The 15,566-nt window shown below is 42.0% G+C and overlaps 1 protein-coding gene across 1 annotated transcript in view; it reads left to right on the forward strand.

Moving 5' to 3' along the window:
* The window catches only part of Msh6 (DNA mismatch repair protein Msh6), a 746,240-nt gene that overhangs the window by 164,421 nt on the left and 566,253 nt on the right, over nt 1-15,566 (forward strand). Inside the window, exon 5 of the mRNA XM_080274091.1 lies at nt 12,223-12,383. Within this exon, the coding sequence (XP_080130217.1) occupies nt 12,223-12,383 (161 nt within the window). The remainder of the gene's footprint in view (nt 1-12,222; nt 12,384-15,566) is intronic.

Consider the following 15,566-nt stretch of genomic DNA (forward strand, 5'->3'; position numbering starts at 1 on the left):
TTTCAAACTTGTTGAGCTTTTACTCAAGAGCGATTGATGTGGTACAGGAGAGAGATGGTTGGGTGGTTTGTGTGTACTTAGACTTAGAGAAGGCCTTTGACAAGGTACCTCATAAGAGACTAATGTGGAAACTAGAATATATAGGAGGACTAAAGGGGAGACTTCTGGAATGGATGAGAGACTTTTTGAGAGACAGACAAATGAGGACAGTAATAAAGGAAAAGATGTCTGGATGGAGGGAAGTAACAAGTGGAGTCCCTCAAGGCTCAGTGTTGGCGCCAGTAATGTTCCTGATTTACGTAAATGATATGGTAGATGGAGTGAACAGTTATGCGAGTCTGTTTGCTGATGATGTAAAGATCTTGAGGAAGATAGAGGTTGAGGAGGATTGTAAAATACTGCAGGAGGATTTGGATAGGATACACAATTGGAGCCGGACGTGGGAAATGAAATTTAATGTAAAGAAATGTAAAATATTGGAAATGGGTAAAAGTAGCAGGAGACCATCACTGAATTATTTTTTGGGTAATGAATTAATCACAAAATGGAGAGAAGAGAAAGATTTGGGAGTGCTGGTCCAAGATAGTTTGTCACCAGAAAAGCACATTAACAAGATAGTTGGAGAGACTTACAAGCTCTTGACTAACATAAGAGTAGCATTTCATTATATGGATGAGGAAATGATGAAAAAATTGATAGTGGCCATGATCCGCCCCAGGTTAGAATATGCAGCGGTAGTGTGGTCCCCACACAAAAAGAAAGATATAAACAAGATTGAGAGAATACAAAGAACAGCAACCAAGATGGTCCCCAGCCTGACAGACCTGTCATACAGAGAGAGGCTGGAAAAACTGGATTTGCCTTCGTTAGAGGAAAGGAGAAAGAGGGGAGACATGATTGCGGTGTTCAGGACCATGGTGGGAGTAGATAAAATTGACAAAGAAGATCTGTTTGTATGGGATAAGAGAGCAACAAGAGGACATGGAATGAAATTGAAAAAGTCAAGCTGCTTGAAGGATATCAAGAAATATAGCTTTCCTTACAGAAGGATAGACTTATGGAATAGCCTGGACAAAGAGATCGTCTAGTCTAAAAACTTAAACGAGTTTAAAGTTAAATTCGACTTATTGAGAAACAGCGACGGAAACCCACGAGCATAGTACATTCCGTGTATATCACAATTAGGTATATTCTTAAATATTTGGAACGACTTAGACAAAGAGGTGGTGCATGAGAAAAACATTCATGTGTGTAAAGGTATACTTGATAAATGTGGATATGGAGACAGGACAACACGAGCATTGCTCAATTCCTGTATACTACAAATAGGTAAATACACACACACACACACACACACACACACACACACACACACACACACACACACACACACATCTCCTCTTCCTGCAGAATGCCGCATTAGTAAGTGGATCTTTTGTTGAGAAATAGAGCCATTTAGACATAGCTGTATGCTATTGTGTCAAACTGTATGGCGAAATAATCCTCTGTATTAAGCGATCTTTGTTTGGTAAAAGTTATGACACTTGAGAAATTACTGAACAGCACTGTGTTCCGCTTTAATATCATGGGTCTGGTACCAATCAGTTTGTTATATGGAGAGTTTACTGTATGTTGATTTCATCGATCTTGCAAAAGCATTTGACACTGTCAAAAGAGAACTGATATGAAAAGCCCTCTCTTAATTTGGAGTTCTGAACAAATTTCGTACCCCCCTGAATAGCCTGCATGACAACATTAATTTTCATGTGTCCATTGGTAGGAGCAAATCTGAACCCTTTAGTGTGGACATGGGTGTAATGCAATGATATGTCCTGCTCCAGTCATTTTCATTATTTATCTCACAGCAGTCACTCTATTATATCACTAACAGATGAACCCAGATAATGGAATAAACATCCAGTTCTGTCTGACAGTAACTTATTTAATTTCAGATGTCTTGAAACACATTGATAGGCTGAAATCACACATTTCCTAGAGCTTTAGCCCCTTAACCGCGGGCATCACTTTCGTGGCGCTCAGACGCAATGGATCATACCGCGGTGCGTCACTTTTGTGATTCTGTGTTATTTTGAATTCTCCCGGGTTTACAAGTGGTGGCTTGTATCATCTATCAGTACTGCCAATGTCCAACGCTAGTCAGCACTCCTAATCTCATCTGTACTCCCATCCATTGTTGACAGTTTAGCCATTTTTCCCAGTTCTTGACTCCCCTCCCTACCTCCCCTCCATTACCCTCTCCTCTTGCCTGCCCAGCCGCGCTGTGCTAAGCAAATCTTCCCCAGAATTTTCCACTGATTTCATCCATTGAAATAAGCCCTATGCCCTATTCTTATACAAAATAATAAATACAAAAAAGAAATAAGGTAAGTGATAGTGCCATACACCTGGAATTGGCTAATTATCTCCTGACAACACCTCACGTGTACTCTTGCTAATTTCCCCCGGTAATTTCCCCTTGAAATATGCCATATAATCTATTCTCGTAATAAAAATATATATATGAAAGGAAGGGAGAAGCCTAAGTGATATTTACATTCACCTGGAACTACCTAATTTATTATGTATTGCCTAGATTTCCTGCCAATCATTTCATAGCATATATATTAGCAGCTGTCACTATGCTGACATTGGCAGCCTTTCACTGCCCCTAAGCCACCACAGCATTCAGTTTACTGTCGTCTTTCAAGGTGAAACCATGTCGGATTCGCGCCTGTCCAATTCCGCCGCTTTTAGCCCCATGCAAAGGGCCCTGTGACCTCTACCCCTACTGAACCTTGTGTGGAAAGGGGTAAAGGGCTTAGTGACTGCTGTGGAACATGAACTGGCTAATTTATCTGATAATGATGGACAATGACTTCAATCTTTCTGGTGACTCTAAAACAGTGTAAGTGGAAGTGTAAATAATGTGTAAACAGCAAGTGAACAGTGGAAAATAGTTTTATAAGTTACTGCAAGTGACAGTGCATAACACAGTGTAAATAAAATAGGAATGTAAATAATGTAAATAAAATCTATCTATCTATCTATCTATCTATTGCCAGACGCCTCAATCCCGTTTGGGGTGGCCACAAACAAATCGCTTCCAAAGCGCCTTGTCCCCCGCCATTTCACTGCCCTGCTCCCAACTCACACCCCCCTCTCTCATATACCTCTCCACCCCATCCCTCCATCTCATCCTCGGCCTCCCCCTCCCTCTTCCCCCCTCCACCTCACTCACATACATTCTCTTCGTCAGTCTTTCACCCTCCATCCTCTCCACATGGCCAAACCACCTCAGTGTGTTCCTCATAACGCTCCTATCACATCCACACCCACACCACAACGCTCCTTTATATCCTCATTTGTCAGCCTGTCTCTCCATGTGACTCCACAGGCTCCTCTTAAATAACTCATTTCCACTGCTCTCACTCTTGACTTGTGTCCTTCCAACAACGTCCAAGCTTCACTTCCATACGTTAGAGTTGGTATCACAATACTGTCATGTAGTAACTTTTTCACTTCCATGCTCACTTCCCTGTTTCTTATCACTGCTTTCAAAGAACCAGCAACCTTTCTTCCCTGCTGTACCCTTTTAAGCACTTCATCCTCCAAACTTCCATCCTTACTCATCACACTACCCAAGTACTTAAACGTACTCACATTTTCCAATTCCTCACCATCCAACCTTGCTGTACATTCACTGACTTCACCTCTCTCAAAGACCATCACTTTACTCTTCCCTACATTCACCTTTAGATTCTGTTTCTTACACACTCTCCCAAACTCATCCACCAAGCCTTGCAGCTCCCCTTCGTCTTCACTCAACAACACAGAAATGTAAATGAGTAGTAATATAAGAATACAAGTACAGTATATATACTGGGAGTAATGAAAGTTAAAGTTTCACTCTAGCATGTATGAATACTATGAGTTATGAAAGTGAAAGTGACAGATTCGCTCTCAACGCTAGTATACAGGACTAGAAAGTGAATGCTACGTATTTTACTGAAAGAGAAATTGAATGCCTACAGTGACAATAAACTTCAGTTACTGAAGGAAACTTATGGATAAAGACTGCAGATATATATAAGTGTTATATAGTAATAGAAATATTGTGTGTGAGTGTTTTTATGAATGATAAATGACAGAATACCAGCAGCGGACGAGCGCAAGTGGGAAGCTGGTACTCGCTCATAATTTTCATTGCTTTCACAGTTTTTTTTTTTTTTTTTTTTTTTTTTTTTTTTTTTTTTTTGTAGTATGGATTCCAAACTATTTGAAAATCATAGAATAGTGTTTCTAGTGATAATATCAGGCTGTGATAATCATATTACGGGGTGTTGGGAAGTGTAAAGTGGAGACTTCTTTACCCAACTTCATAAGCCTCCACAAGTCCTACGGTACTCGACGAAGGCTCAACAGACATCCCAGGAGAAAGCTGAAGGTATGTGCCATATGCATATTTAATTATAATATTCTAGTACTAATAACTGATTTTTGGCAAATATTTATAGAGAGTCTGTCGGAGTGCGAATATTGCTGTGGGGCACGCAAGTCAGGCAAAAGCAACCCCGCGGTTTAGGGGTTAATATGCTGATGACTGCAGCATTCTTGCACATATCTAGAAACTCTGCAGCAGAGTCTCGCCATCATTTCTAGCATATACCATGCAGTGGGGCTCAAAATAAATGTCAGTAAATAAATGTCAGTAATATAAACAGTATCTCAGAGAAACAACCCAGCAGAGGCTCTTGAATTTCAGATAAATGGCAAAAATGTAAAACAGGTGGAGAATTTTACCTACCTTGGAAGTATGCTCACAAATAAACATAATATTGATGCAGATGTCCTTGCATGAATCAACCACACCTCAGCTGCTTTTGGACATATCAAATCCGGAGTCTTTGAAAACACCAACTTGAGAATCGAGATGAAGGTATCAGTATATATGGCTGTATGCCACTCCACCCACTTATACAGTGCTAAATCCTGGATTGCTTACAAGTTAGTCCCTTACAAATTCCCCAGCAGGCAGAATCAACCAGCATAAAAACCATTCTGGCTAAAATTAGCTGAGATGGGTCAAACACATGTTCCGCATACTTGATCATCACCTTCCCTGCCTGGTTGTATATGGCCAGCTCAGTGAAGCACATTGCAACCTAGTGGGGCAGAAGAGAAATGAACATCATATAAGGACACCTTTGAAGAAATGAAACATCATTCCAAGAGATCTCAAAATCAATACCTCCTGACAGAAAATAATGGCAAGCCCTTTTGCTGCAAAGGAACCATGCATCTTGAAGAAGCTCGAAACCTGGCCAGAGAAAAGCATAGAGATCGGGGGCTTAACCAAACCAGAGTTCTCCCAGCAAACCTGGACTTGACATGGTGACTGTGTGGCAAAGTTCCCAAATCCAGGATTGTTCTGCATTGTCATGCACGTTGGCACCAAAGACAATCCTAGTGAGTATGTAAGCTGCCGTCTTTTGTAGCAGAAGGATAGCTTTAAGTGTGTGTGTGTGTGTGTGTGTGTGTGTGTGTGTGTGTGTGTGTGCCCATCCATCTGCCTGCCTGTCTGTCTGTCCATCTGTCCATCCATCTGTTGCTGTGTCCGTCCGTCCGTGGCCATGGCCATGTCCAGCTCAGGGCATAGGTTTCACAGCCCATTCATTGAGACCCACTAGTCCTCTTATGTAGTAAACACCCTCATATGCCACCAGTTTAGGCACTACTATCCCTAACAAATACATGCTAGGGCTGCCTCATACAGAACTGATGTATTGGTATTACCAGGGGTATTTTTACGAAAGGTCGGCGGGCCATTTGATGGATCAGTAAAGCCAGAAGTAACAGTATTCAGATCCCTGCCCAAGTCAGGATACGAACGTAGGTTCATTAGGACTGCAGGCCATCTCTCAGCCGATTTGCCCACTGCTCCATATATTTTTAATACCTTCCACATTCCCGATGTATCCACTGTATCCTATCCTATGTTTTCTTGATACTTTACCACTAAACATCATAAAATGAATACCTGATCTATGCCACCTCCCTTCCGAAAGCCCACTTGTTCTTCTTCAGCTAGTTCCTCACTTCCTTACCCTGTTGATAAGTATCCCACCATATATTTTTCATATTACACTTAGAAGACAGAGTGTCCTGTGGTTGCCACACTTCTCTTTCACCTTTTCTTTATATAGGGGAATAATTACCTTATTGACCTACAATCCTCTGGAACTGTCCCATCCTCCCAGGCTACTTTGCACATCTTCCTGTTGTAATACCAACACAAAATGCATCTCATAAATATTCCACTTGCCCACACTACAGTGCAGCCCTCCATACCACAACACGCTAACTCACACCTCATGCACCACACTTTATTAATGTAGACACGTTTCATCCTAACCTTTATTTAAAAAAAAAAAAAAAAAAAAGGAAGTGACTAATTTTTTGCAGTCCACTGGGATCATGACCAGATGATTCTTGGGTTGCAGCAAAAACAGCAGTGATGTCATGATTTCTCTTATGCTGCCAACACCCCCCAAAAAAAAAAAAAAAAAAAAAAAAAAAAAGGCTTATAAAATTATCACAGACTTCAGTAACCAAATTTTTACTTATTTGCCACATTTTTCAAACTGTGTTTTCCTCAAATACACTAATGATACAACATAGTGTTGCACTTTAATCAGAAATGCACATAACACTGAATCACTGGCGAGTAACTGTTTGACTTGTGAGGACAAGGGACAACTAAAAGAGAATCTCTAGTGGGGTTTACAGAGCAAAACTCATCAAGCCAGTTGTAATATTTGATGCCAAACTTGGTGCAGTTGTTCTGCAAATGTACAGTACAGTACAGTATTTCTTTCAGTGCATCAATTTTGGTTTTTACTGCAGTACATACAGTATATTGCACCCAAAGTGAAAGAGTTTTTGTATTGTTTTACTGACAACTTTGCTGTTGCATTTGTACAGTACTTTAGTATAATACAGTTATTTTGATTTTTTTTTTTTTTTTTTTTTTTCCCTACATTAAGGTACAGGTAACTCGCACGGAACATGATCTCACGGAACGCGCTCGCAATTATACACGGTACGGGCTGGGATACATATAAGACAACGTAAGATTAAAAAACCATTATGAAAACTACAAATTAACGCAGGAGAGGCCTTTGAAAGATCAAATCTTCGAACGTCACTGCAGCGCGCGGTTTGTTTTGATTACGTGACGATGTAGGCGGGAAATTATTCAGTGAGTGAGACATTCCTGAGTACAGTAGCACAGTATTTGTAAGTTAAATATTTACAGTACTGTACTGTTCTGGTAAGTTTATGTACAACTTAAAGTACTATTAAATAACGTTAAAGCAAGAAATAAAGTCTTATAACCAGTTTACCTGATAGGCGTCAGAATATTACCTTTTTTATTTGTTCGTTTTTTCCACAGTAATGTACAGTATTTGTAAGTTAAATATTTACTGTTCTCGTATGTACTGTACTTGTAAGCACTTAAATAAAGTTAAATCATTAAATAAAGCCTTGTAACCAGTTAACCCGAATTATATGATTACCCATGATCAGCGTCGGAATATTGCCTTTTTTGTTTGTTCGTTAAACTCTTACTGTACTGCTTTTCTACAGTACTGTATTTGTAAGTTAAATATTTACTGTTCTGGTATGTACTTGTAAGCAATTAAAGCATTAAATAAAGCCTTGTAACCAGTTAACCTGATTTATAAGATTACCCCTGATCGGCGTCGGAATATTGCCTTTTTTGTTTGTTCGTTAAAGATTTATAATAAGAGAAAAATACATTTTTGTCTTGGTATCTTTACCTATTTGCTCAGGTTTGCTGTAATGGTTTGGATCATAATTATGATGCATTGCAACTTGTAGAAAACTGTGAAAACTTTTGGGAAGTGAACGATAATCTGGGACATGAGACTGACCTTGACTTCACCCTCTCATGTATCATCTGTCAGTTCACCACCTGCTATCGTAATGAGTGGATGTACGATTTTTTCGCTCGTGGCCATGCCTAACCACACATCGTTACACCCATTATCTCGACTCAGACAAAAAATACAATCTTTTCCCTCCCTTGCAAAACACAAACAACCACCCTGTTTACGAGACAGCAATATATATTGCGAAAATAACAAGGTAAAATGATAAAGATGAACGTAAAATGATAGAGAAAGATGAACATGTTATGACGGAAGAAGTACGTTTTCCCCGTCTGTAAACGTATTGAAATATTTCTGCTTTGTATTCGTAATAATTAGACTTATTGTTAGTTCTGAAACTGCATTACGATTCTATTTTTAGCCATTCTCGTGGTGTGGGAGCTGGAAGTTGTGACACAACTTCCTTATTGCTAATCGGACTGACCCTCCACTTTATTCTTCCGTGGCAGACTAGCCTTGGAGGATGTGCAGTTTTCTCATTTAGGACTGAAAATTCAACTCTTGCTCCCTTTTCCAAGCATGGGCACAACGATAACTTAAAAAATAACTCGAAACTACCATAAACATATATCAAAAAGGTGAAAATGTATTCATAACATTTTTTTTTTTTTTCCAGCCATTCCTAACAGATTATGCACTGAAATCATTCAATATCACAGTACTGCATTTCTAAGTTAAATACTGTATGTACTGTTCTGGTATGTACTTGTAAGTTAAAGCACTGGTACCAGTTAACCTGATTTATATGATTACCTATGATCGGCGTCAGAATGTTTCCTTGTGTTTACGTACAGTATTTGTGTGTTGAAGTTTTGCTGTGGGGTACTGTATTTGTGAGTTATAACATTAAATAAACCTTCTAACCACTTAAAGTGCTTTCTAGTGATTACCAGTGACAGATAACAGCAAAACAACACATTTGGGGGGTCTAGGGAGCAAAATACGGAGTAGTTTAAATATACGCGATTTCGCACCTAACACGGCACGGTAGGAACGAAACCCACGTGTTCCGTGCGAGTTACCTGTACAGTAATCACTCTAATATCCGGACGCCCAATAACCGAACATCCCCACTAACCGAACCTTATCGTCCTGGGATCAAACATTCCCAAAATGGTCCGAAAATCCAAAAAAATTGGAAAAAAAACCGATTTTTTGCCGTCCGTAATTTGAACTTGCCGCGCGCCGCGTGAGAGCATTGTTTTGGTTCGTCATTCCTCCGACGTCCGATAGAGCGCCGCTGCATCATCCCCACTTCCCGCCTGTCTCTCACCGCGACTGGACCTGCGCTGTTCGTCATGGCTGCCCACGTGCTCGCTTTTGTGGTGGTGCCGTACTTGCTGCAAGGCCTCCTGCTGCTCTCTGCCCTACTCTTAGTGTGTGTGATGATGGCCCCGCCTCCTGAGAAAAGGAAGAGAGTGGTGTTGACTCTGGAGAAGAAACGGGAGATATTGGAGAAGGTTGATGCGGGTTGGTCTTCCTCTCGCATTCTCCGCGAGTTCAACCTGGCCCGGTCGACTTTGTTTGATATCAAGCGTTCCCGAGACAAGCTCATGCAGTACACGGCTGACTTCTCGTCGAGAAGCAAACGCAACGTGGAGAGGAAGGTTATGTTTACTCCCAAGTATGCAGAGATCGACCGCTCCACGTTGATTTGGTATCGACAGCAACGTGCAGCTGGTGTGATGGTACGTGGAACGGAGCTGAAGGCTGCTGCTGAGAAGTTTGCAAGGCTTCACGACGCCCTAGACTTCAAGGCATCCGAGGGTTGGCTCTTCGCGTTCAAGTTGCGACATGGCCTTACTAACCGTAAAGCACATGGCGAAGCATTGGACGCTAACGAGGATGGAGTGGACGAGTTTCGGCACAAGGTGAAAGGCTTGATCGACAGGGAGGGCCTCACTCTCGGTCAAGTCTATAACGCTGACGAAACTGGCCTATTCTATCGCTCGGTGCCAACGAACACTCTCGCCGATGAGACGGAGAAGCGTGTACCTGGCCGCAAGCTTTCTAAGGAACGGATATCTGCTTTGTGTTGTGCCAATGCTAACGGCATGCACCGGCTTAAGCCCGTTATTGTTGGCCGTGCAAAGCAGCCTCGGTGCCTTCGTGGGGTGATGGATGTCCTTCCTGTCGTATGGTACCATTCTTTGAAAGCATGGTTCACAGCTGTGATTTTCAAAGACTGGTTTCACCATCACTTCGTCAAGGAGGTCATACATTACCAGACGAAGACACTGGGAATTCCTCGCGACCAGGTAAAGGCTCTCCTTCTCCTCGACAATGCACCTGCCCACCCGTGCGACAAGGACTTGGTTGCTGAGAATGGCCGTATTAGGTGCATGTTTCTGCCACCTAATACGACTGCTCTCATTCAACCAATGGACCAAGGAGTGATCGTGGCAACAAAGCGCCTGTACCGTCGGAAGTTCCTGGACGAGGTGATGGTGGTTCTCGAGGACGAGGACGAGCGCAGGGAAGGACGTGACACTCGAGGCAAGCGGACTTTGGAAAACCTTCGCCGCTACAACATCAAGTCTGCGCTGTACAACTGGGCTAGTGCATGGAAGGAAGTCCCTGTGAAAACTCTTGAAAATGGTTGGTCTCGTCTGCTTCTCGGAACAGATGTGGAGTACGATTTCCTAGGGTTTGACGTGGATGACTTCCATGCACGGCTACGTACGCACGGCGACGATGTTGATGTGGACGATGTTCGTGAGTGGTTGGACGACGACGAGGGCGATCCTGGGTATCAGACGTTGTCTGATATCGAGATCGCGTCTTCGGTTGCTGGTGTCAGTCCCGAACTTGAAGATTCCGACGACGAAGGCGATGATGATGCAGACTCCGCCCAGCAGGACACTACTCCAGCCATCCCCAAGCTGAGCGCACTCCGGGAACATCTAGAGTTCGTCCTAGACTACCTGGAACACCCGGACTGCGACAGGGAGATGGGGCCCTTGGGACTCGTGGAGGAAGTGCGTGCTTTCCGGCAGCGCATCATCAATCGCCAGAATCGTCGGTCCTTGCGTCAGTCAACGATTGACAGTTTTTTCAGGCCCGTGACCCCGCTGTGCCAAGCCCTGGTTCCACTCCGTTGCCTCCCCAAGACAGGCCCTCATGCTCCGAGCCACAGCCCAGCACATCAGCTACAGTGGAGTCACCGCTCGACGTGAGTTTGCGGCTGTCTTCAGAGTCTTCTGTAGTCGGTACGCCATCACCACTACCCACCGATGCACCCCTTGGACGCCTGCCAGTGATACTCTCGGGCTCTGACAGTGAATAAACAGCAAGAACTTCTCCACTAGACCACACGGGAATTTTGAGTGTTGTGCAGTGAAAAAACGGTGTGTTGTGTTAAGGTTTTCAAGTTGGGAGAAAAGACTAAGTAGAAAAGAAATTTAACGTAACTAACCTTCTTTGTTTTGGCTTTGGAAACTTAAAAAAACTTGGGAAAAGTTAATGTGCAACACTTAAATTTAATGGAACATTATTTGGACTAAAGTGAACACTGTGAAAAGAACGGACTTCTGTGTGTTAGTGACTAAGTTCAGTGCAAGACTTCAGGAAGAGTGTAGTGCAAGTGCTTCAGGAAATCGTTCTTACTGTCAGAGTCCGAGAGGAGGCGGTTATTCATCGAGGTGGCCAGGGACTTGCTGTAAGTAGCCAAAATGTTTCATGTTGTACTATTTTCCATACTATATTTACCAGAATGTTTCATATTGTATTTTTTCCCATACTATACTTACCAGAAAGTGTCATACTGTACTTCTTTCCATACTAAACTTACCTCATGCATGTGCAGTAGGAATGGGTTTTTCAGAGTTCGGTTAGGTTCGGTTAGGTTAGGTTCGGTTAGAGTCCATAAGTACCAGAATGTTTATTAATGTATGAACATACTTCTAAACCCACATTTTATGTGTCTATTGCATTTATTTCAGTCATTTATGTGCCTTATTGGTGTGATTTGGGTGTTAAATAGGTGCTATGCATGTCCGGAGGGAGTTGTATAGGTGTTTCTCTGTGTTAGGGTCCGTAAGTACAAGTCCATAAGCTGGGGCCCAATATCCGGACAAAACCAATATCCGAACCTACCGATGGCTCTATTGATCCGGATATTGGAGTGATTACTGTATTTGTAGGTTCTGTTTGGGCTACTATCTTTGTAATCATTGGATATGTAGCTGATGGAGACTTCTTTGGTTTGTATATGTATAATTAAACTAATAGAGTAAAATTACCATTACAGACACCCAAGACACAGCGGAAGAAGCCTGTTTTAGCGAAATCTAATGGAATAAAATCCTTAAGTGACTCTCCTTCCACTCCTGCCATATCTTCTCCATCTACACCCAAAGTGTCTACTGCAACAAAATCTACTTTGGCTGTCTTTGCTGCTAAGGAGGTAAAGTTTAGCTTGATGCATGGTGAGAGGATATTTGTTCTGGAATTGCCATTGGTTGTCGCCCCCAAAAGTAATGTGTTGTCATAACAAAGAGAGAAAAATATATATAGTATATGTATGTATGTCATTGGAAAGCAGACAGTTGAAAATAATGTACTGTGAGGAGAGAGAGGGGCATATAATGTACAGGAATGCAATGTCCCATTTTTAATTTATCCATTTTTAGCATCTTGTTCGGGAATGTGATTAGCCCTGTCCTGTTTTCATAATCACCATGATGGTGAAAGTTAGTTTTGACCACTTAAGTAAATAAAATGGGTGAATTATTGATGAAATATCAATGACTGCAACCTTATGTCAGCTTTGATGGCTGTATCTGCAGAATATGATCATCTGTCTTTATACAGTACCCTCGCGTCCAAGACTGTAATATTGTCACCTGAGGGTCCCGTCTAGGACAAGAAATGTCTTGTACCAACACAATACCTTATGGAAAAAATTAATATTGTCACAAAATCTTCGAAAAGTGCCCCTAAAAACATCATCCTGGACCTATTTGGACCGAAATAAATTTCCTCACCTTGAAAGTGTGTGTTTCTGAGCTTGTTATCTCCAACTTAGTTGCTCAGTTATCTCCAGCTTAGTAGCCTGAGGTAGATGGCAGCGCTTCAGGGGGTTAGCAGACGGTTTCCTAGGCATGGTTATGCAAGGTGAGGTAGTAACCTAGGAGCAAACGCTGAGTGCAACATGCGGTAAGTGTGTCCACGATGCTATGGTGAGAGAAACTAAAGGAAGCCCTGCCTGGCCATCATGTGACCAGATGCCAATATTTTATTGGACAATATCGCAACCATATCACTTTCCTGGCCGTGGGAACCATGTTGGACAGGATGAGACCGTCATAGCTGTATTCTCCCTGGACTTGGGCCGGTATGAACCATTGGTTCCGCATTGGATGTTTGCAACCGTATTACAGCAATTTATTGGATTATTATTTATGGTCTCCATCTTGGACGTGAAATGTCTTGGACAAAACCGTCTTGGACGCGAGGGTACTTTAGTCAAATGCCTTAATCCCAGAAGGAGTGGCTACAGATGGATTGTCTCCTTATCATTCTGTCCTTTGCCAACTGGCTGCCTTCTCTCCGACTCAATCTACAGTATTCTCCATCCAGCCCCTCCATATCATCCTCAGTCCTCCTCTTCCCTCCCCCCTCCACCACCTCACTCACATAACTACATTTTCTCCATATGGCCAAACCATCTCAGAGTGCTTCTTCCAATGCTTTTCCAGTCTGTCATCATTAACACTGCATTATTTTATTTTTGACATCTCTAGATGTTTTTATGTTTTAAGAGAGACCTTTCAAACTGGAGGAGTTAGATATATTCTTCATTAACCTCATGAATAGTAGAGATCTTCATAAGTTGGAAAAAAAAAAAAAGTTTGGTGGGAGCAAAAATGGGATATAAAATATTGTATGTCATGGGAATGAAGGTGTTAAGACCTAGCTCATAATGCAGGATTCCTCCATCCCCAATCAGGACGTGGTACTTGATATTCACTCTAATCAATCAGTCAGTCAAACAATGCCTTGCTTCCCCTTAAATGAATCCACATACTGTACAGTGGACCCTCTTTTTGCACAATTAGAATATAATTGAAAATTATTGTGCTGAAAGAAGTGCATATACTTTGCCATTGAAACCAATGTTGTTTGGCTAATATTTATAAAGACATTGAATTTTTTTTCCAAAAGTCAGGACAAATCAGTGTTATAATTTATTGTGGTACTTGATATTCACTCTAATCAATCAGTCAGTCAAACAATGCCTTGCTTCCCCTTAAATGAATCCACATACTATACAGTGGACCCTCTTTTTGCACAATTAGAATATAATTGAAAATCACTGTGCTGAAAGAAGTGCATATACTTTGCCATTGAAACCAATGTTGTTTGGCTAATATTTATAAAGACATTGAATTTTTTTTCCAAAAGTATCTCTTTTGTCCCTCAAAAAATTTTGTCCCCCTTCTGATCATATATTATTTTCATTGTAGTAAACATGTAACCCCTAGGAGCCTCACTGGGTATGAAAATTGGTTAATTGAAGTGTAGAAAGTTTTAAATTGATGGCATTTTTCAGTTATCATGCTTCAGGGTTTGGGGAAGGGGAGGGAGAGAGTATCCAAGGCTGAGGGGCTAGAGAAAGGGAAAGTGAGCAGTGCCTCTAACCCCTTGAGGACTGAGACTAGGCCCCAAGGCCCTCAAGACTGGTGCTGCAGAAGTGTTTGGCAGGGGGGACTGAGATAGTAGGGCAGGAGGAAGATGGGCAGTGATGAAGGTTTGAGATGACTCGTTAATAGTCTTGACAGGCTACAGTGTTCCTTCTGGTCCTGTAAGAGATGATTAAATATACACCAGACCCTCCACATTCGCGAGGGTTAGGGGACACAGACCCCCACGAAAGTGGAATTTCCCTGAATGTTCGGTGCCCCCCCCCCCTCAAATGCCTCTGTAGCCGCAAATCACCCCTTGTGAGCAAATGTGCACATACTGTACCAAATAAACCATATCTGGGACCTGAAAGCAGCATAAAATATCACAAATAGTAACAGACCAAGTGTATAAAAATTTGTAATGACAAATAAGTTTTGATTGGGTATGGCTGTACTAAGTTGGGGTAAATATGTACCTGGTGGCTTCCACAGACTCCCGTGATTGAGTGCGTCTCGCACACATCCACATGAATGTGGGCAAGTTGTCACCTACATATTTACTCCAACTTCTTACAACCATACCCATTGACCCTTTCAGGTCTCTTGGCCACTATAGTGGCTTTCTTGGTAGGGGTCTCCTAGCCACTCCCGTGGCAGCATATTTAGGCATGAATGAAAACTGTTGCATGAGGCTGGTGAATGAAATAAGGATACGAGCCACTCCCCAGACCCCTCTGCTTCTACCAGCGATGTGTAGATCGCAATATTTTTGTTTACACAGTCTGGGAAGAACTAATCATGGTGAGGGGTTGGGTTGCATGTATTGATTGTATTATACTATTGATCTGGCAATATTTTTTACTACTTTGCTATCAGACAGTTCATTTAGCAAAAGAATATTGTTTGCAATATGTTTTTATTGCTCTGGAGGGTTCACAGCTCTCACCTCCCTCCTCCTTTTCATATC

Source organism: Coenobita brevimanus, chromosome 57 (assembly GCF_032717465.1).
Source record: "Coenobita brevimanus isolate Jiangsu-jjx chromosome 57, ASM3271746v2, whole genome shotgun sequence".
Taxonomy (NCBI): domain Eukaryota; kingdom Metazoa; phylum Arthropoda; class Malacostraca; order Decapoda; family Coenobitidae; genus Coenobita; species Coenobita brevimanus.